Source organism: Vanessa cardui, chromosome 8, assembly GCF_905220365.1.
Source record: "Vanessa cardui chromosome 8, ilVanCard2.1, whole genome shotgun sequence".
In the NCBI taxonomy this organism is placed as follows: domain Eukaryota; kingdom Metazoa; phylum Arthropoda; class Insecta; order Lepidoptera; family Nymphalidae; genus Vanessa; species Vanessa cardui.
In genome coordinates this window covers 10,123,261-10,145,718 of record NC_061130.1, presented here as the reverse complement: position 1 = coordinate 10,145,718, position 22,458 = coordinate 10,123,261, and the positions used below count along the sequence as shown (strand labels likewise).

Below are 22,458 nucleotides of genomic sequence, written 5' to 3'. Positions count from 1 at the left end.
ATTTGGGTTCGGAGCGGCATGTTTCTTCTTCCATACTTCTCTGTCTGTCGTCATGTCACAAGTAACATTCCTTCTAACCATATCGTCTTTCATACAATCCATCATTTCGTTGGTTGTCTCCTTCCTCTATAACCATACACATCCTTGTTAAAGAGCATTCTCACAACATGTGCTCATTCTTCCTTGGCATCATGTACATGAAAATCTCCAATTTCAAATATTCAATATCAACGATTACCACTATAAATATTATATAATTTGTAAATCTAAAAGCTGCTTACTCTTAAGTAACTTCCGTTAAGATCTATGTTCTCATTTGGCTAAATGTATTTGTAATTTCAGACTTCACCTCAACCCAATATCGGGTGTGATCACGGTAAAACAAGCAGGCGACGACAACTTTGACCGTGAACTCGTTTCAAGGCATTATCTCACAGTCGAAGCTAGGGATGATCAGGTACTGTTAACCATATCAAATATCAAACAACAACAACAACAGCCTGTAAATTCCCACTGCTGGGCTATAGGCCTCTTCTCCCTTTGAGGAGAAGGTTTGGAACATATTCCACCACGCTGTTCCAATGCGGGTTGGTGGAATACACATGTGGCAGAATTTCTATGAAATTTGTCACATGCAGGTTTCCTCACGATGTTTTCCTTCACCGCTGAATGATGACAACACAAGATGAATTATAAAGACAAATTAAGCACATGAATCAGCGGTGCTTGCCTGGATTTGAACCCGCCCGCAATCATCGGTTAAGATGCACGCATTCTAACCACTGGGCCATCTCGAATCATCAATAACTATCAATAATAATATAATAGGTACTGAGTAAAAATCCATTATATTTTGGAGAGAGATAACCCCGTGGTTAGAACGCGTGCATCCTTATCGATGATTGTAGGTTCAAACCCAGACACTTAAGTTTCACATGCCTAAATTGTATTTGTAATTCATCTCGTGCTTGACAGTGAAGGAAAACATCATGAATAAATCTACATGTATATAACCACATAAGTAAACACCAACTCGCTTTAGAGCAGCATGTTAATAAAGCGTCAATCATTCTCCTCAAAAGGATGAAGTGGCCTTTAACCCCGCAGTGGGATATTTACAGGCTCTTACTTTAACAACTGTGATACATATACATATGACGTCATGTTATGAAGAATATAATATATAAGCTAACAGAATCTCCAACAAATATAGCATAGATAAAAAAATAATCTAAGAAACATAAGCAAAAATAAATAAAATAAGTCTTAAGTCTGTCTAATACTATTATTATTAATCAAATTCAGGGCAAGGGTAATAGAAACACGGTACAGTTGATAATAAACATAGAGGATGTAAACGACAACGCGCCGATGTTCCTCGCTAACAAGTACGAAGCGAGATTATTAGAAAATGAACTGGAATTCGAAAACCCACTTGTATTAGAAGCTAGAGATATTGACTTGAATGGTAAGAAAAAAGCCAAACCACAATTCCACTAAACTGCTTTTATCCGGTTTAATTTTACTCCCAAAAATCCAATAACAACAACGCTGATATTTAAAACGCCAAAATTTAACGCATCGATTATAATCACAATCGAGTTTCTATATTCCTACAAAAAATTATAAATAATAATACGATAATAAATTTTTACATAATACTAATGTAAATATATATAATACTAAATTTACTTGGTGGTATGGCTTTGTGCTAGCCCGTCAGGGTAGGTACCACCCACTCATCAGTTATTGTTTCGCCAAATAACAGTACTCAGTGTTCCAGTTTGAAGGGTAACTACAGGCACAAGGGACATAACATCTTAGTTCCCAAGGTTGGTGGCGCATTGACGATGTAAAGAATAGTTAATATTTCTTCCAGCGTCATTGTCTATGGGTGATGGTGACCACTTACCATCAGGTGGCCCCTATGACCGTCTGCCAACCTATGCCATAAAAAAAATTAAGGTATTTTTCTTAGGAAGGGGCGCCCCTCCACGTTAAAGTAACGAGTGATACTCGTGCTTATAAGATGTCCTAAAAGTAGAGTCAGCATAAAACTTGATTGAATTATAAATTTGATTGAATGACTGACTTTTTTGATTTTAAATTTAACGTGGAGTAGCGCCTTCGTGAGTTTACCCAAAAGTTGTATTATAATACAACATTTGTTTTTTTAATTGTCTTTACTTCTTATTTGGTAAAATATTATAGACATCTTACAATATTAACATTATGTACACTAGGCTAAAAATAAGGTAAAAAACCCACACTTAAATATAATATAAAAAAAAAACGTTTTGTTTTTTGTTTATTTAAGTGCTGTTAATTGCATATTTATAAATTAAAATTGTAAAAATATTATCTGTTCAAGGTACAAAGAATAGTCACATAGAGTATTCCATAGTCGGCGGTGACTATAGGAAAAACTTCTCAATAGATCCGAACTTGGGAATTATAACACCGGTCGGTGGAATTGATTTTGAACAGTTGCCCGGCGATAATAGCAACATACGACCCATCCATTTGACTGTGAGTATGAAAGAATAATACCTATTACTTTAAGTAGTTTGATTTTTAGTATATAAAATTGTAGCACCTAATTCTATTAATGACCAAAAATACTATTTCTTCAACCTTAAGAGATATAAAACAATTCTTACGCCGTCAATTTTCCACCAAATGTTGCCTGTAATTATGAAATTGGCTCACTCCTTTTTATCATATAAGTTTCCGAATGGCTTCGAATTCGATACTTGGGCATTAGAGGCTTGATTGTAATTGCAGTATTTTCTAGTCTTCATAATACTACATTATATATTATTCGATGATGAGTTAAGAATTAGATTCACGTCGATATTTATAAGGAATATTGACGCAAAAGCGATGAGTAGAATCACCATATAGTTTAATACAATGAAATAATTACAATTATTTAAAACGGGATATTTACCATGTTTCCATATCATTCGAGCTCGATATTTCGACATTGTCTACGAATGACTTATTCTTATAATGTTGTCTTAAATTTTCGCGATTATTACACATTTAAAAAAAAACTAATTATAACGGATTAATCGCGTATATTAATTATTTTTAGACTTTTAGACTACCCGTCTACCCGTGACCACGAACACTGCAAAGTGCTCGAAACGTCGGGATGTTTAAAAATAATTATAATACGCGATTAATCCGTTATAATTAGTTGTATTTAAATGTCTTATTCTTATTAATATATGATATATATATATGTATAATACAACAAAATGACTTGATTCTTTATATATGTATGTTGTGTGTCGTGTATGGTCCAGGTGCGAGCGCGCGACTTCGGCTCGCCGCCGCTGTCGTCGACGGTGCCGGTGTCGGTGTACGTGCACGACGTCAACGACCACGCGCCGCTGTTTACACAGGCGGTGTACCGCAGGGCGATACCCGAAGACATGCCGGGCGGGACCAGTGTGCTAGAAGTTAGTAAGGATATAACTTATATCTTTAAATTAATGTTATTTCTTAGAGTCGATATGGCCCAGTGGTTAGAACGCGTGCATCTTAACCGATGATTGCTGGTTCAAACCCAGGCAGGCACCGCTGATTCAAGTGCTTAATTTGGCTTTATAATTCATCTCGTGCTCAGCGGTGAAGTAAAACGTGAGGAAACCTGCATGTGACATATTTCATAGAAATTCTGCCACATGTGTATTCCACCAAACCGCATTGGAACAGCGTGGTGGAATATGTTCCAAACCTTCTCCTCAAAGGTAGAGGAGTCCTTTAGCCCAGCAGTGGGAATTTACAGGCTGTTCTAGTTGTTGAATGTTATTTCTAGGATTTATTGTAGCGATGTCGATTTTGTGAGATTCGAATTTTATAAAATCCGATTACATTTAATTTATGTTCACTAAAGAAAACATACCGTAAAGAATAGATTATATTTTATCAAACTATTTCACAATGGTATAATGGAAACGTGTATAGTAGGACACAACTTAGATGTAGCATCGGCAAAATTAGTAAAATCGATCACATCCGAATTAAGAACGCTAGCCCAAATTATCAATATTTATTTCTTGTGTGAATATAATCTTTACACAAACGTAATAACGTTGTAATATCATATGGCCTAATATATTCGTCAATTTGACAAGTCGATGCTCAAACTGTGCTGCCACTTCCTATAGTCAATGAATCACATAGTGTGATAGAAAATAGTATTACCAAAACCATTTCCCAGAAATGTGTCACTACAGATAGTGTCCAAATAGTCTGGATACAATGTCTGACACAGTGTAATAGGTACTCATAATACATATATGTACTCGGACAAGGTAGGCCAGGGCATGGGATCATTATTAAGTAAGAATTTGTATATCACTAAAGGACTTAATGCGTCACCTAATGACGCTTTAGAATTACTTAACTGTTACGTTCCCCAGAATAAGGTAGAATTTTCTTTTGAGAGTATAACTCCGTACGAAGTATTAAAAATATTTAAAACATTAAAAAAACCTGTGATCTATGGGATTTATCAGTTACAATTATTAACAATGTAATTGTCGACTTGGCTCCTTATTTAGCTATCATCTTTAATAATCCCATTATTTAAATCCGGTGATAAAAATGCACCAAACAATTATAGACCGATCTCTATTTTGCCAGTATTGGGTAAAATTTTTGAGAAAGCCATGCTTAATCAATTGCTATTATACTTTAACTCGAATAAGCTATTACATTCTCAACAGATTGGTTTCACTAAAGGTCGCTCGACTACTGATACGGGTGTAGCATTTGTTGAGCATATTTATAATGCATGGGAAAAGTCACAAAACGCTATTGAGTTCTTTGTGACTTATCAATAGCTTTCGATTGCGTTAGGCATGATATTCTTCTACAAAAGCTTAAATATTATGGTATCAGGGGCCCTGCATTGAAATTCATTTCCTCCTACCTTAATGAAAGAGTTTTCAAAGTTGTGGTTAATGGTGCAAAATCAAATAGCGCTGTGGTGCAAATGGGTGTACCGCAGGGTTCAATTTTGGGACCTCTCATGTTCTTAATATATATAAATGATTTACCTTATTTCGTAAAAAATACATGCGATATTGAACTGTTTGCAGATGAAACATCCCTTATTTTTAAACTTGACAGAAAAATAAACAACTATGACGTTGTAAGCAGTGCTCTGTCGCGGGTTCTTGGTTGGTTTGACATAAATAATTTAGTACTAAATGCCAAAAAGACTAAATGTGTTTTGTTTTCCTTGCCAAATGTCAAATCAAATCCTTCTGCAATCACTTTGAAAAATGAAAGGCTTGAGTTTGTTGAGTCAACGGTCTTTTTAGGGATAACCCTTGACTCCAAACTGCAGTGAGGCCCATTTCTATGCCCTAGCAAGTTGTGCCATTTATATAACTCACAGACATAAGTACTGCTAGAAAAGTTTATTTTAGTAATTTTCACAGACTTATGGCATATGGAATGTTGTTATGGGGTAATGCAGCAGATATTGAAGTTGTTTTTATTCTGCAGAAAAGACCTATCAGATCTATTTACAATATTAGCTCTAGGACATCATTACGCGAGAAATTGAAAGAAATTTGTGTATGTTTGTACAAAAGAATATAAAAAATTATTCCGTCAATGCTGATATACATACTATTAATACAAGAAATAAGAATAAGCTTGTAATCCCCAGTTTCCGTTTGCATACGGTAAATAGAACGTTTTGGGCAATGGTATACGCATAAATGTATAATAAGATACAGGAAAATATAATCAATTTACCATACTCAAAATTAAAAAAAAATTATGAAGACTAAATTAATGAATAAATCATATTATTCTTTAAAAGGGTACTTTTTAGAAAGAAACGCCCGGATTTAGGTTCGTGTTCCATCATATGACACTAATTACTATAAATAACAGCATTGTACATCTGACGCGAGAATCTATGGCGACGAATATCGTCGAATGGCGCGATATGCGCTATCGAGCTCAGATAGCTCATTCTATAGTAGAATATTATTCGACACTAGGTTTCCCTAAATATAGCTGATCTTTTGCTTAGATATATGTGTAGAGATAAGGGCGGGGAGTGGTAATAGTGCCGTGTGTAACGCTCCGCTGCGCCCGGCAGGTGAAGGCGCGCGACGGCGACGGCTCGGCCGCCAACAGCGCGCTGGCGTACCGCATCCAGCGCGGCGCCGGCGACAAGTTCGTGATGGACTCGCGCTCCGGCCTCGTGTCCGTGGCCAGCGGCTCCTCGCTCGACCCCGACCGCACCGACCCCAAGACCACGCGATACACGCTCACTGTGGTAACTATGCACCTACTGTCGCGACTCGTTTTAGGCCCAGCTCACACGGCGCAACGTATTTGCAACGAAACTGCGACTTCTAGTTACTTTTGAGTTTCAGCCATAGACTCCTTTGAGAGACCGCACACGACGCAACCTGTATGAAACTGGTTGGAAACGCGTTTCAAACCAGTTGCATTGAAACCGGCGTGCAGGAAACTCGTGTTTGCGTTTCTTCGGATTTCGCGGCTTTTTCATCGACAAAATGGCTGACGATGATAATCAAAACATTGAATTTGTGTTAGAAGTAGAAAAATATCCTTGTTTATATAATAACACATTACCTAGCTACTCTCGGAGAACTGAGACTGATAAAGCATGGGCAGAAATTGGAAAAACAATGAAAATGACAGGTGAGTTATCTATGAGCTCAAGGTATGTAGTTTTGCTCATACGATTACAATCCATGAATTTTCTATCAGTTTCTTGCAATGCTTTGACAGCCACAAACATACGACAGTTGATATTAATATCAATGTAGGGATGTATCCACATAGTTCTTCTTTTACGCCTTCTCCTTTGTCGAAGATATAAATACAAAACCACAACTTCTTCATCACTTGAACTAGACATTTTGCAGACTTCTATTCTCTCAGAAAACCGAACTGATTGTGAGCCGTGAGGTTGCTGCGTGTGTGGAATTCGATTGAAACGAGTTTCAAACTAATAATTTCAGAAGGGTTTCGTTGCAGTTACGTTGCAGTTGCGTTGCGCCGTGTGTGCTGGGCCTTAAGGGCAAGCCCCTTAAACTATTTCTATTTTTTTTCATTTAGCTAAATAAAAACCTAACTATTTAAATGATTGTTTTTATACAACTTTTTATTAACTACCTTGGGGACCCCACACGTGACCATAACCCCACCCCCTTTCAATTGCGATTGAAGCCGGGTGAGAAAATTAGTTACTTAAACTAATGAAGAAACGTTTCAAGTAGGAAACTATGATCATGAATATTATCGTTTTCCAGGTGGCTCTAGACGGCGGTATAGGTGACCAGCAGCTGAGTGCATCGGTTATCGTAAACATAACCATCGTCGATGTGAACAACAAGCCTCCCGTTCTCATTGAACCCGGTGTTGTGCACGTTATGGAGAACACGCAGGTCAGTTTACAACAACCTTCATAAACCATATAGAACTGCTTATTTTGTGAATTACATTTTCCCTTTATTGCGTTTCCTAACAACATTAGCAGTACAAACAGTATTATTTAATGAATGTATTATATAATTAATTGTTCTAATGTATTATAATCGCTTGACTTGCGTACGACAGCCAATCACCTACAGTTAAAAATTAAACGAAATACTGTGGGACAATTCTAATAATTTATGATAGTTGCTATACGATTCTAATGGGATCCTGCCTTTATTTATTAAAATAACAGTAAAAATAATGTAATTGGTTTCCTATATCTATATATATATTTTGTTTCTAAAAGGTCGGTACAACGATATACAAAGCCCAAGCTTATGACTTAGACGAACAGCCAGTTCTAAGGTTCGCTATTGATAAGTCTGCAAGTTATGCTAAAAACGAGGACGGTGTGCCTGTATCCCTCGCTGAGTACGATTACCTGTCTCTATGGGATTTAAACACTATAGATGGTACACTAAAAGTTGTAAGGTGAGTTTTAAAAATATAAAAAAACAATTGACATTGTTATATGATACTATGAGTTTAGAAATCTAAGAATCGCTTATTATTGTAAAAATTATGCATAATTAATTTGTTGATACTTTAAATAGTTCACAATTTTTAAATTATCTAATCTAAATGTCTTTTTTTTTATGGTATAGGTTGGCGGACGAGCATACGAGCCACCTGATGGTAAGTGGTCACCATCACCCATAGACAATGACGCTGTAAGAAATATTAACTATTCCTTACATCGTCAATGCGCCACCAACTTTGGGAACTAAGACGTTATGTCCCTTGTGCCTGTAGTTACACTGGCTCACTCAAAAAATGTTTGTTTTGAAGTCTATTCCATTCTTGGAATAGACTTTAAAACAGTAATATAATGAAAAATAAATTCACAGATTACTAGATAGAGAAAAGGTCGAAATCATAAAATTGGCAATAACAGTTGAAGACATGGCCGCTATAGACGATGGACCAAAACAAACCGCCTCGGCGATGTTAACAATAGTCGTAGAAGATGAAAATGACAATAATCCTAAGTTTAGGAAACCATTTTACAAAACATCTATTACTGAGAACTCAAAACAAGGAATGCACATTGAGACCGTGATAGCGGATGACGCCGACAAGAATAGGACGATGACATACTATCTAGAAGGTAAGAAACATGTTAAAAAGGCTTACATTCATTAAACTTAATGTAATTTCATATTAATTTCTATAAGCAAAATTAGGGTCCAATATAAATTTAAGTGATATGAAGATTATATTTATACTTATTCAATCTTATTATTTCAATATTTATTCTGTATTGCACGCAAATATTTAAAACTAAATTTGAACAATTGGATTAACATAAGTTATAAGACGTGTAACAGGCGTTCTTATCGCCAAAACAGCGATCTCTTCCACGCAACCTCTGGCAAGAGGTATTATAAAATAAATGTGCGAAAAGGGGAACAATTATTTTGAAAATAAATAATATACTGTATTTGTAATATAATACCTCACAATACGCCATACCATACATATAAATAATTAGAATAGCTATGTCTAATATATGTAAACGTATTTAGATGACATAACCCATTTAATACATGCGTACATATCCATATAATAAAGGTATTGTAATAAACTGAATAATTCACAAAAAAAAAACAACGTCGAATGTCATAGTAGAAGAAGAAACGATTTTTTAATAACCTCTTTTTTTAAGTCGGTTATAAAATACTAGTGATTAAGCGCGCCTTATAGCCAAAGGTATCTTCTGCTTAATTATAGCTAAAATCTATCAGACATTACCAGAGTCATTTTTATTTTATAACTGTATATAGTTTGGTCAATAATTTCTAAAATAGAACTGATATTTCCATTCTATTCTCTATGTAGGCTTATAGACAAAACCTGGAAAAATAATCTTAATTCAATATAATTGGCATTGCATGAATCTATGTAGTTAATATATTATCAATATTTCTAAGTTACGCGACGTAATCCAATTAAAAATTCCAAGTATTAAATTCACTAACCCTAGGGTCTGAAGAATTGAGAAGTTTCCTCCACATGGAGAGCGCAACCGGAGAAGTGGTGGTCGCCAACAGGATCGACCACGAAATGTATTCTTGGTTAAACGTGACCGTGAAAGCCGTCGACAGTGGCGTTCCGTCCCGATATGCTGTTGTAGATTTGTTTATACAGGTTTGTTTATTTTTATTCGTGTAATTTCAATAGACTAAGATCACCTTTCATAATAATTCTCCATGTATCTATATTTTCAACCGACCGGGTTTTCTTGGCTGACACCGGCTCCAAATATAACAATAACTATGTTATATAATTGTAAATCGACTTTTAAGTAATCTTATATTTTTTATTTCATTTTACTTAGGAGGACTCTAAAAAATATGCTGAATACGCAATTATTTTTATTACTTTTTAGTGCATATTTATTTGTTTTAAAATAGTGTTTTGTTTGAAGTCGGTTTTTCTTTTTGTTAAAAATTAATTTATGTAACATGTAATTATTTTTAGTGACAGCTCAATCTTTTTCAAAAAGAATATTTGTATTGCCAGATTAAATATAATAATATAAATAAAAATTCAACAAGTTAATAAACAACTAACAACAACAATAATTTTATAAATACACAATAATATAAGTCTATGAAATATGTAACATATAATATCGGCGCGTCTATGTCTTAAGCAATCTGTCGTTAGATGCTTGTTTGCTTTTAGATCTGTTAATATACTTAACAGTTCGCGCTTTTTTTACTTATAATGGATTTTACTTATATCCGTGTGTTATTATGACTCATCGGAAATTACTGCTATGTTTGTCTTTTATTTATAAATAGAAACCCAAACATCTAAGGAACATACAACGGATCGTATTTTAAAATGCTATTATTGTGAACTCACTTCATTAAATAGATTTTTTCTATCCATAAATTATAGATTGCAATATATTTTTGTACAATAAATTTTTGTTAGACTTGACACAGTTCAATAAAAAGTTATTGTTAAATGAGGGCTTAAATGGTAAATAGTGACCAAACTTAGTTTCTCTATATAGCAGAGCGTTATATGACGCAATCTGTGGAGTTACATGATTACCCCAGTATGAGGTTTTTAGCTTTTAAAATATTTAATACTAAAAATTGTCAAAATAAAGTGTTTTAATGAACTAGTTATTGTTATGAGAAAACAATATCTATTTTAAATTTTATGTGTTCGTTGTAAGTATATTACAAAAAAAACTTAAATGGTATAATGTATAAGTGTATAATAATTAGTATAATTTAAACCTAGGTATTAGACGAAAACGACAATAACCCTATATTTGAACCATCGCCATTCGAATTTCGCGTGAGAGAAGACGCGGAGCCTGGAACAACTGTCGCCAATATAGTTGCTAAAGATGCTGATGCCGGGGATTACGGAAAAATAACTTATCTTCTAGATAGGGTATCTACGCAGGTAATGAAATATTTCTCCAACAGTTTACACATACCCACATCCAACATAACTAAATTTTAGATATATTTTTCGCCGACCCCTGACCGAATTTCTGCTATAGCAGCCAACTTCAAGGACTCCATAGGAAATTCAGGCGTATTTGCAGACATACAAGCATTATACGCCGATATTCTTATAGCCCGATAGACAGACGCAAAATGAATGCCCAAAAATGTAACCCTGTCAGGGTTTAACTTTCATTGCTGCTACTGTAAATACTTAACAGAAAATCATATAGCATTGATCCGACCTAGGATTCAAGATTAGCAGCCATATAAGCGAGCTAAGAGATCAATGAGAGACGCTATATTGCACTACTTGTAAAATAATTATAGCCCTTATGTTTTTGACCAAGTTAGTCTTTCTCCGCTTATGTTTTTTTTTGATGATATGGGTAGGTGGACTAGCAAATGGGCCACCTGATGCTAAGTGGTTACCAACTCCCATTTACAATGGCGTTGCAAGGAATATAAACCATTCCTTACATCGCCATTATGCCACCAACCTTAGGAACTAAGATGTTATGTCCCTTGTTTAGCCATTTCTATCCAAAGTTAGCGAGTATGCGTTGATGTTTATAATGTATTTGTTTTTCGTATTCAGACTATTTAAAACTGTTCCATTGACAATTATAATAAATTAATTTTAATAATGAAGGTTTTTTTCAGGGAAAATTTCTAATAAATGCTGACACGGGAGCTTTGAAGGTGTCGGATTGGTTAGATCGTGAATCTCAATCTGTGTATAACTTGGTGGTAGAAGCTTGGGACAACTACCAGTTCGGATACCTTAGTGGAGAGAGTCGAAATGCTTTCAAACAAATTATGTAAGTTTAGACTTGAATTATTTAATTGAAACTACCCTCCAATATTTCTTTCCAAAATTACAAAATCTGATTGGCTGATCAAATTATACTTAAATAGTCATTGGTTGGTGGTGGTTTACATTGTCAATAGTTTTCATATTAACCAGCATTTTGTTCAGCATATTATGTTTTATTACAATGTACGTTACATTTTTTTTTATGGAATAGGTTGGCGAACGAGCATATGGGCCATCTGATAGTAAGTGGTCATTATCACCCATAGACAATGACACTGTAAAAATTATTGTATATTCAATTGTATTTTAAATTGTGTTAACTACTCCTTACATCGTCAATGCGCCACTAACCTTGGGAACTAAGATGCTATGTCCCTTGTGCCTGTAGTTACACTGGCTCACTCACCCTTCAAACCGGAACACAACAATACTGCGTACTATTGTTTAGCGGTAGAATATCTGATGAGTGAGTAGTACCTACTCAGGCGGGCTTGCACAAAACCCTACCACCAAGACATTTAATTAAATTGAAAATATAATTGAAACATACTTCACTATATTTAAACATTAAATTATGCCGTCAATATATTTTCTAGTGTCTACGTAGAAGACGTTAATGATAATCCACCAGTGCTAAGTCTCCCATTGGATTGCGTCACATTAACAGAATTCCACAACCACCGGGAGGCTATAGTGTCTATAACGGCCACCGATGCTGACGATAATAATACCCCCAATGGAAGGGTTCAGTTTCACTTGGTCGCTGGGAAAGGACATGGTAAAATTAAAGAAGAATAAATAAATATTATAGTATTCCTGGACTTTTAATAATTCTATCCAAAATTTCTAGAACTCTTCCGTTTCGAACAAGTGGGAGGCGATGCCAATACCGGTCGTTTATTTGCTAAACAATCTCTAAAAGATCGTTTTGGCAATTATACCCTAATCGTAGAAGCGAGAGACCTCGGTATCCCAGCGAATGTAGTGAGAGGTGACCTGCATGTTTGTGTGACGGATTACAATGATCATGCTCCGATATTCGTCCATCCCCCACAAAATGTCACGATAAAAGTACCCGAGGTAGGTAAAATTAACTAATTTGAAAATGTCGTTTGTCATTTGTGGTGGTCGAAGTTTATTTTGATTTTTATACCATTTGAGTTAATAATATCAGAGAGCATTAAAAAATCCTCTCCGTTATTGCTAAGCTCAAGATAATGTAAGACGTTAAAAATTTAAAAATAGAGATTTGCCTCAACTCAAAAGGGCGCTTGTATTTTTAGAACGCCACGATCGGCACAACGGTTATAGAAGTGCGAGCGATCGATGCTGATATAGGACCAAACGGCGCCGTCCGGTACAGGCTGCGACAAGATGCGCAGGGGGCTTGGAGGGCCTTCGCGCTCCAAGCCACCAGTGGAGCCCTGAGGACAGCTAAATCCTTCGACAGGGACAAACAAACCACTTACCAGGTATATTAAAAAAACTTGGACCGAACCGGTACCATTAAAATAGATAGAAATGTTGGCAATTATTTCTTTCTGTCACAACCAAAGCTGTATTTATGCTAGGTATGTATAGTACGACACAACTTAGATGTCGCATCGGCAAAATTCGTAAAACCGATCACATCCGAATTAAGTACGCTATCCCAAATTATCAATATTTATTTTTCACGCGAATATGATCTTTGCACAAACGTAATATCTTGTAATATCATATGACCTAATATATTCGTCAATTTGACACGTCGACTTACATGCACTTGTTTTCTCTGACGCGAGAATCTATAGCGACGAATAGCGTCGAATGGCGCGATAGGGAGCTATTTCTATTGGTTGTGTAAATCGGCATTAATCGGTTTTATTTTCATTCCATTGCATTTTCCGATGCTACATCTAATTTGTGTCTTACTATACATAATACATAATAAATTTTAATTCCTTCGTATATTTTTCGTCTACTCAGCTCAGAATAGAAGCATACGACCTCGGTCTCCCGACCCCGCTCAGCTCCGACCTAGATCTTACCGTCTACATACAAAACGTCGACAACTACCGCCCACGGTTTCCCTACAAACATATACATTTGAATGTCACTGAAAATGTTCAAGATTACAGCGCCTACCTGCCGAGCGTTATAGAGAGAGATGAGATCGATAGGGGCGACGAACCGATGTTGCCAGTCTGCTATTATATCGTTGAGGGGAACGATGGCGGAATGTTTGAAGTTGATAGAAATACTCACAGGTATTACTTTCGAATTACATATTTACTCGTTTCAAAATATTTTATTTTCTTTACATAATAATCAATAAATTTTATATATCAGGCTAACAGCGAAAGCACTAGACAGGGAAGAAAAAGACCAATACCTGCTTACCATTTTGGCCTCGGAAGACTGTATGACTAAACCGAATTACGAAGAAAGGTTAGATGCAATGAGTACTTTGAAAGTGCATATTATAGTGAACGATGTCAACGACAACAGTCCGCAGTTCGTCACTAAAATATTTACAGGCGGAGTTACCACTGAAGCTGACTTCGGTATCGAATTCATGCACGTAAAGGTGATTTTAAAGTTTAACAAAATTAAACACATAGTCAAGTTCTTACTTTCACTTGACATAAAACTACATCTTTTTTTTATCAGGCCGTAGATTCAGACGAGGGTATCAATGCAAAAATAAGTTACTATTTGTTAGGAGATGTGAAAGAAACATTGACAGAAGGATTAGAAAACTTGGCGGTTTCGCCGTTTCTAGTAAACGTCGAGACTGGCGCGGTGTCACTTAACTTCGATCCTCAGAAAGGCATGAAAGGATACTTCGATTTTAAGGTAAAATTTAGATATTTTCAACTACGAAGCTTAAATAGAAGAACGACCATATTCCTTATATGTTTTACTTGTACGATTTTTAATAAATTTTAATCAAATTAACAGGTATTGGCGAACGATACAGATGGATTGCAAGACGAAGCTCACGTGTTCATATATCTCCTCCGCGAAGATCAGCGAGTTCGTTTCGTTCTACGTTCCCATCCCTCTGAAATTCGAGACAAAATTAACACATTCCGAGAAAAGCTCGCCCGTGTAACAGATTCCGTCGTGAATATAGACGATTTACGAGTACACGAGAACAAAGACGGCTCGGTCGATAACACTAAAACTGATTTATATTTACATCTTGTCAATGGAGAGGATCACTCGGTGCTGGAAGTAGACCAAGTGCTCAAGCTCGTCGACAAGAACATAGAGCAACTAGATGACCTATTTAAGGTTTGTTTAAATTGTACAGTAAGCTTTAAAATTGCGTTTTCAAATTTTTATTTTTCTTGTGTTATTACTTTAGTAGTAGTAAGTCAGCAATAATGACTCTGAAAATATCTTCAGGGGTGAGAGCTCTAATATTGGCATGAATACGGTCGAGCATGCGACGAAACTTGGTGACGTTTCGTTCAGTGGCGTAGCTATCGTAGGGCCAGGTGGTGCAGTGCACCAGGGCCCCGGAGTTCAGGGGGCCTTCTAAGCTAAACCTTAAGCTTCTGCAGCTAAAAAACCCTGACCCTGCGTACTAGATTTCTTATTTGGTGTCTCTAATTTTAAGGGGTAATTATCAGTTAAGGAGGGCTGGGAAAGAGGGTGCGAGGCCCCGATTCTTTTTCAATGCACAGGGGCCCTTCCTCACCTAACTACGCCACTGGTTTCGTTGCAGGAGTTCAACGTGCTGGACACCCAGCCGGCGGAGTTCTCGGCGCTGTCGGCGGAGCGGCTGTCTTCGTCGCAGGCCGTGTACTGGCTGGCGTGGAGCTCGCTGCTGCTGGGCGCGCTGCTATTGCTCTCCGTGCTGGCGGCGCTCGCGCAGCGGGCCGACTACGCGAGGCGACTCAAGGCCGCCACCGCCACCGCCTATTGTGAGTTCAAGTCTCGCGACAGCCGTCCAAACAATAAAACCATAGCTAAAGGTGCAGACTTCACTCCCAGTATGTGTATATTTCATCGAGATATGAGTGTATATGATATATATGAGCCAGCTTTCGCCGGCGGTTTTTCCGAACCGATACGACATGGGGAACCTTCAAGAAAAGAGCGTACTCCTTTCTTAAAGGCCGGCAACGCACCTGCAAGCCCCCTGGTGTTGCAGATGTCCATGGGCGGTGGTAGTCACTTTCCATCAGGTGAGCCTCCTGCTCGTTTGCCACCTATGCCATAAAAAAAAAAGAAAAAAAAAAAAGAAAAAAAAAAAAGTGTTATATTTGGGGTTAATCAACTTTATATTGCCGCCCAGCTGTCTCGTTGAACCGCTGGTATGCTGTATATTCGTTCCAATGTGGTATTGATAAGTGTCACTGAGCGCGGTGACGATTCCATCGCCTCAGTTATCGTCGCCATCACAATAAATATGTAAATGCAATATACTCGGGCCCTCCCTTCTCTCCTAGGAGATACCCCGCCCATATAATTGTGTGCGTTGCGACGATTGGATGACAATTATGACATTCGACACTTAACTCCTTGGATTTGCTACTTATACTTGACCACACTCCGCTACGCATTTTTGCACGAATTAATAATAGTCTATAATTAATTCTGATATATTATTTTCAAAGCGAGACCGAGTGCTCGGAATGTCACATATCGGACAAATACCTAGTGTACATTTGGTTTGTTACAGATAAATCATTTCAGCACGAGAACCTTCATTTTACAGTTTTTAGAGGTATACTAGAAATTGTAACTCTGGGCGGCTTTGTTGTTTTATATATTAAGTTAGGTAGTGTTAGTTTTCATGTTAATAGCACAATAACATGAGACTATTCGCTGACAGAGAACCTTCATTCTTATATATAAATATATATATTTATATTAGAAATACCACGACTAAAGATAAATCGAACTAAAATTTACATATTGTCTATGAGAATAGCTTGATAAACCAACGTTTTTAAATATATTTTTTCTATGTATATAAGAAATTCTTATACAGCTTCTTATATAGGTCGAATGAAATAAAAATGAAATGATGAAATCATTGCTCTCAGAATTTTGAAACACCATTGAATTAATTTGCATACTTTTTTAATTACCATCAAGATAGTAGACATTTTTGAGTTTCAACCGTTCTTTATGGTAAAAGTTGCTAGTTCAATATATGTATGTGAAATATTTAATAAGCAGAGGACGAGTGTGACAATGTTTATATAAATACATATTTTAAGTATAAATGATAAACATTTCTTTGGATGTTAACAATTGGGTATAAAATTTTGAATAAATAAAATTAAAATCTACGTTATAAATAGATTTATTTTAAAGTATGACAGAATACATCAAATGTCTACATTTTCTTTATTGAAGAAATCGTACGTACTATGAAACAATTAATTATATACCTTACAACATCAAGACTAAAACATGGACCAGTCGTCCACTTATTAAAAAATTAGCAACAGACTTGATTATCATTTCCCAAGTTCATAGTAACTGGACATTATTATATTCACGATATCTAAATGCAAATTGATATAAAAATTAACACTGACCAATCGCAAACTCGAATTACACCCACACATTCTCAATAAATCGTTAAAAACATCCACAGCTTCTCCGACCCCGGGCGAATCGGACATGACGATCCGAAGCTCCGGCGGACGAGTTCCGAACACCAACAAACACAGCACAAAAGGTTCCAATCCGATATGGCTGCACGCCTACGAAAACGACTGGTACAAATCAGACGATCAAATAAGTCACTCCGAGCGCGATTCGCTTGACGAAAACGCAGTGGACCAGGACATGTCGAATGAGAAACCCTACTTCATAACCACAGCCGCCTTCCCTTCGATACGATCCACCGAAACAGAACCAGAAGCCGATCAGGGCAACTACGATTTCTACCAGCAACTCGAGCAGATGAAGAATGCAAAAAACATGGAGACGACAGAGCTATAAATCATTGTGCCTTTATATGTACCTAAATATACTTTTAGAATAATATTTATGACGTTGCGTTACATAGTAGCTTTATCAATGCAATAGAGGCTATATTACGATAATGTTAGATGACTCGACAGATCATTAGTAATATGTTTACAACTGATAATGTTGTCAATATTAGTTTAAGTTCAAATGGGCTATGTTAAGCGACAAGTTGTAATTTGTAAAGTTGTTTTACTTGATATATGAAATTAACTCTCGACTGTGTATGTAACTTTAATCATCTAAAATATATTTAATTAAAAAACCAACAAATCAAGTCGGGTAAAGTAATAAATTTAAAAATAGTTTTTTTTTTACCTTCCATTCCAATTCTATTTTCATTGAGTTGAATGATTTCTACAAAAAGCATGAATCATTTTTAAATGATCTATGGCAACCACGCAATGACCAAAAACGTAGATCATTCATATCAAGTGGTTCAGGTTCAATTCCTGCTATTGGCAACTATTCAATATTTAATAATCCGTAGGTAAACCTACTTGAACACTTCAAATATTTGAAGGTAGTTAAGTGTATCTATTATATTTAAGAAAATTAAGTATTTCAGTAAAAAATCTATTTTAAACAATATATCAATCACTATAGTAGTCTTTCTCTACAGCTGAAAAGTCGTAGTCGTAGTAGTAAACAAAGTGACAATGGACTAATCTTAGTATTCATATTTTTAAGTTAATAACATTTCAACCCAAAAAGAGGAGAATGACCCAACATTCTATTTCAAAACAAAGATAAAACGATTCTATGTTATGACGATTCACATCGCCGATAAAAAGTTGATAGAGAATGTTTATTGTAACAGTATGTTTATTCATACTAAAACTTCTGGCAAAATATCCAAAAAAAAGCCATAAGAATTACGTATGCCAAAATGTTTACAGCTGCATAAAATTAGGAAGTTGCCTAAATAAAGCTCAGAATATTATTTACATACACAATAATTTATTGTTTCTTACAATTTAGTGAAGCTAAAATACATCTTGTCGATCGATTACAGTTTGAAAAGCTTTGAGTTACTATCTCCCTGTGTTAACCAAGTGAACAAAAGCTTCCTCTTGCAGCTGTAAAGAAACACACCAAACTTTGCCACTCATGCCATGACTGTGACATATGCCATACTGATATTAGATAAGAGGAAATAAGGATGGACTGTGGAAGGACAATCACAACGCAGGTATCCTTACAACCACAATATATATTAGATAAAATTATAATATAAAGATCGCCATATTGAAAAAAAGTCTAGATTAATTGTAACTTATTATCTTATGAGATACACTGTAATTTATATTGAATTGTGTAACTATGGGAGCGTTTTCAATCACTTTAAATATTGTGGATGAAAGAAAACTGACCACTTAAATCATTGTCAGTCTGTTTAGCAGCACGCTACATATTTACTAACTTAAAAAGAGATTGTTTAAAAAAATTAACACTCACTCAACTCCGTCAACAAGCTCATTCTGTTATCCCATTATCTTACATTAACCAGAATGTTCGTAACACATGAGCTATACTTACAGTTCATTCAAAAAAAAATCTTTATAGAACAGGACAAGTGTCAAGCAATGAACGCTCCATTTTCCTAAATATATGGCTATTGTACAGTTTCACAATGCAATTTAGATCTAGTTAAAGTACAAATTCTTTAGAAATTACATGAATTCAAATAATGTAAATTTAACTAATGTTTAACTAAATGAGTGTATGCGATAAGACATCTACCGACACATCAATGTTAAACCGAAATCAATATCTTCTTATAGAAAACGTTACTTACACATTAGATGAATAGAAACTATTTGCAGATGTGAATTATTTTTACTTAGTTGCAATAATTGGCATTCAAAGTACAAGACAATCATAATCAGATTCTAATAACCATATAGATTTTTAACACAAATTCCAGTAATTTATTTGATTGGTAAGGTTTCAGAGAAAAGGATTTGGGGAGCGGGAACAGAGAGGAAGGGTATAGCCCGGGCTGTGGCGATGTGTGTGTATATGTTTTGCTGATGTCACATTTGACTCATCACATGGCATACTTCCTTGTCCACTCTCGGGCTAATTCATTGTACTTTTCTCTGTCAGTTTTGTAGATCCTAGCAATTTCTGGCACCAAAGGATCATCCGGATTTGGATCGCATAAAAGTGAGCAGATTGAGAGCAACACTGAAACAGTAAATATATTAATTAAATAACTTTTGTATATAAAAATAATTGAAATAAAAAAAACAAAAAAACGAATAAGTTTGTTACCTTTGGATATGGTAAGTGCTGGAGACCATTGTGAGCGCAGAATATCAAGACAAATGGAACCATTACTGTTTATATTAGGATGATAAATACGTGTTGTGAATGCAACTTTTGGTGGTTTAAATGGATAGTCTGTAGGGAAATGTATAGTCAGGAAAAATACACCACCCTGGTAGGGACTGTCGACCTGCAAAATAAAAAGAGACATTATGTAAGTTTCACAGTGTCTATTTACAATGCAGAGTTCAAGACATTGTAATGAACTTGTCATGTTACTTATATGGCTTCATTGGAATCAATATGAAACTAAGAATGTTATATGAGTGTGCTGTACTTTCATTCAGTCATATTAAATGTATTAATAAGAAAAAACTTACTGGACCCATTATTGTGGCCTGCCAATGGAAAACTGTAAAAAAAAGAAAAATAGTTTTAATGTATATAAAGTAGTGAACTATTTCAATAAATTTATAAGAAAGAAAAATAACAGCTGATTCTAGATTATTTGAACATATGAGTATTTTCGACTTTTTAATAAGTTAAGTAGTTAATTCTGAAGAGAAATATTTAAGTATTGTGTTAATTCAAATCAAATAATGGTTACTTTTATATAAAATCATAAAACTAAAATCTACTGCCAAAAAGTTTAATAATATAATATTAAATTTCAAACAATTTATTCATAATCCTATAAGTATAAATAGAATTATATGTTTGAAATTACCTTTTACAAGACTGATTACGATGACTCACAAACAAAATGTACTTATTAAAGGATCAATAGGTAGGTACTTACGATCTTCTCCGTGTGGTCCTGCGGAACATTGTGCCGGCGGGTCTCTGCCCAGGTCTTGTAATTCCTGCAATATTAGACAAAACTATCTATATACAACAATGCAGGAAACACAATACTGAGATAAGTAAAACATGTCAAACACATCATCACTTGCAAAACATAAGGACGAACAACGTATTTTGTACAAAGGGTTTAAAAAATATGACCTTAACATTTTTCGTTGAAAAATACACCTGTGCTCAGTTCAAAACGTTTTTCCGTCATAAATATATGATGAGAAAACCTCAAAATTGGCACATATTTCCGACATTTTATGTACGCCGTGTGCATAAAAATGTAGCCTATTTCAACAGTTAAATCACCGTTATACGATCAGTAAACATATTTATAATAAGGTTGTATTTAAAACCGTTATCGAAAAATCACGCACACAGAATTATCCAGAAGAAATTTCGATAATAGGTATTCACAATGACGAAACATTCACTACGAAGTCTGTTACAAATTTATCAGCACACCACTCATAATTAAAGAAACTTGAAAATAAGCAACGATATTCATTATACATACCCTATTAATTCGTTTTAACGCCATTTGATTATTTTATGATAGAATATACTGCCTTTCAACTAGACAACGAAACTGTGAGCCAAGGACCTTTGATTAGAGATTGCAAGATGGCTCCCGTCTAAACGCAAAAGTACCACTTAAGTCGTTTTATGCAATAATAATGAAAAAATAACAATTAAGGCAAAACTTCAAAGACTTAAGTAAAAAATAATAATAACTAATATTAAGAAATAATAAGAATTAGAACAGAGCGCAGGTTCTAACAAAATTAATACACTCGCGACGAATGGAGAACAGCAAACAGGAAAATCGACCATTTACAAAGAGCGTTCATGATTACTTCTCTTTTTTTAAAAATACGTTTGATATTGAATTACGCGTTGCTTAGTCTATTGGTGGACGAAATAATTAATTCTTTATTATAAAAAAAACTAGTAATTTAATTATAACAGTAAATAAAATGAAAATTAAGTTTTTGTATTTATTTTAAAATACATTCGTATAAAATTTTAAATCAATATTAATTATTTTCTATGGCAATACAGTTTGATTTCGGATGTGACGTTATACATTTAAGAATTCTGGGCGCTATTTTTGGATAACAAAGTAGGCAGATAGGGTTATTTTCAAGCACATTTTTGCAATTTGAAACTTTCTCAGGTGTTTACATTGGAATTCATTAAAACGTTATTACCTGGGATGAAAAGGTATAGACAATTATGAGAGAGTTATTTTATTTTTATATAGATTTTTTATTCATGTGATCATTACGAGTTATTAAGAATAATTAAAATAATGTGTACATAAAAATTTAAAACCCATAAGACTAAAATAAATTATATGAGGACAAATTGTAACTACCAGGTTAAGCACTTGAGCACTGAAAACAAAAAGGTGTTTGTTGTATAAAAAAAATTAAAACATTTACATGATGTATATAATATGTGTGTTAAGCTATTTTTAAAAAAATATTGTAGAAAGGCATTCATCTTTCTTAAATATCA

At 35.0% G+C, this 22,458-nt stretch overlaps 2 protein-coding genes across 4 annotated transcripts in view; one reads left to right on the top strand and one right to left on the bottom strand.

Annotated features, from left to right (window-relative positions):
• LOC124531893 (cadherin-23) overlaps positions 1–18,995 on the top strand; it is a 39,929-nt gene extending 20,934 nt beyond the window's left edge. Inside the window, exons 10-30 of one of the 3 annotated variants that reach the window (XM_047106462.1) lie at positions 343–457; positions 1,306–1,468; positions 2,372–2,529; positions 3,312–3,467; positions 6,134–6,313; positions 7,320–7,454; positions 7,793–7,977; positions 8,394–8,653; positions 9,539–9,693; positions 10,807–10,974; positions 11,682–11,839; positions 12,432–12,613; positions 12,686–12,915; positions 13,119–13,307; positions 13,804–14,084; positions 14,167–14,404; positions 14,488–14,673; positions 14,779–15,114; positions 15,551–15,749; positions 16,511–16,555; positions 17,438–18,995. In XM_047106462.1, coding sequence (XP_046962418.1) covers positions 343–457; positions 1,306–1,468; positions 2,372–2,529; positions 3,312–3,467; positions 6,134–6,313; positions 7,320–7,454; positions 7,793–7,977; positions 8,394–8,653; positions 9,539–9,693; positions 10,807–10,974; positions 11,682–11,839; positions 12,432–12,613; positions 12,686–12,915; positions 13,119–13,307; positions 13,804–14,084; positions 14,167–14,404; positions 14,488–14,673; positions 14,779–15,114; positions 15,551–15,749; positions 16,511–16,555; positions 17,438–17,787 — 4,069 coding nt within the window. In that variant the 3' untranslated portion in view covers positions 17,788–18,995. Of the gene's footprint in view, positions 1–342; positions 458–1,305; positions 1,469–2,371; positions 2,530–3,311; positions 3,468–6,133; positions 6,314–7,319; positions 7,455–7,792; positions 7,978–8,393; positions 8,654–9,529; positions 9,694–10,806; positions 10,975–11,681; positions 11,840–12,431; positions 12,614–12,685; positions 12,916–13,118; positions 13,308–13,803; positions 14,085–14,166; positions 14,405–14,487; positions 14,674–14,778; positions 15,115–15,550; positions 15,750–16,510; positions 16,556–17,437 lie in introns of all 3 variants that reach the window. The other 2 variants (XM_047106461.1, XM_047106463.1) reach the window with 2 other exon arrangements.
• LOC124531896 (ubiquitin-conjugating enzyme E2-17 kDa) lies at positions 18,753–21,775 on the bottom strand. Its single transcript, XM_047106466.1, has 5 exons — positions 21,455–21,775; positions 20,885–20,948; positions 20,466–20,497; positions 20,092–20,275; positions 18,753–20,004 (listed from the first exon to the last, which is right to left on the bottom strand). Exons 1-5 carry the CDS (start codon positions 21,476–21,478, stop codon positions 19,865–19,867), a joined length of 444 nt encoding a protein of 147 aa, XP_046962422.1. The 5' UTR covers positions 21,479–21,775; the 3' UTR covers positions 18,753–19,864.
• Between the last annotated feature and the right edge of the window lie 683 nt (positions 21,776–22,458).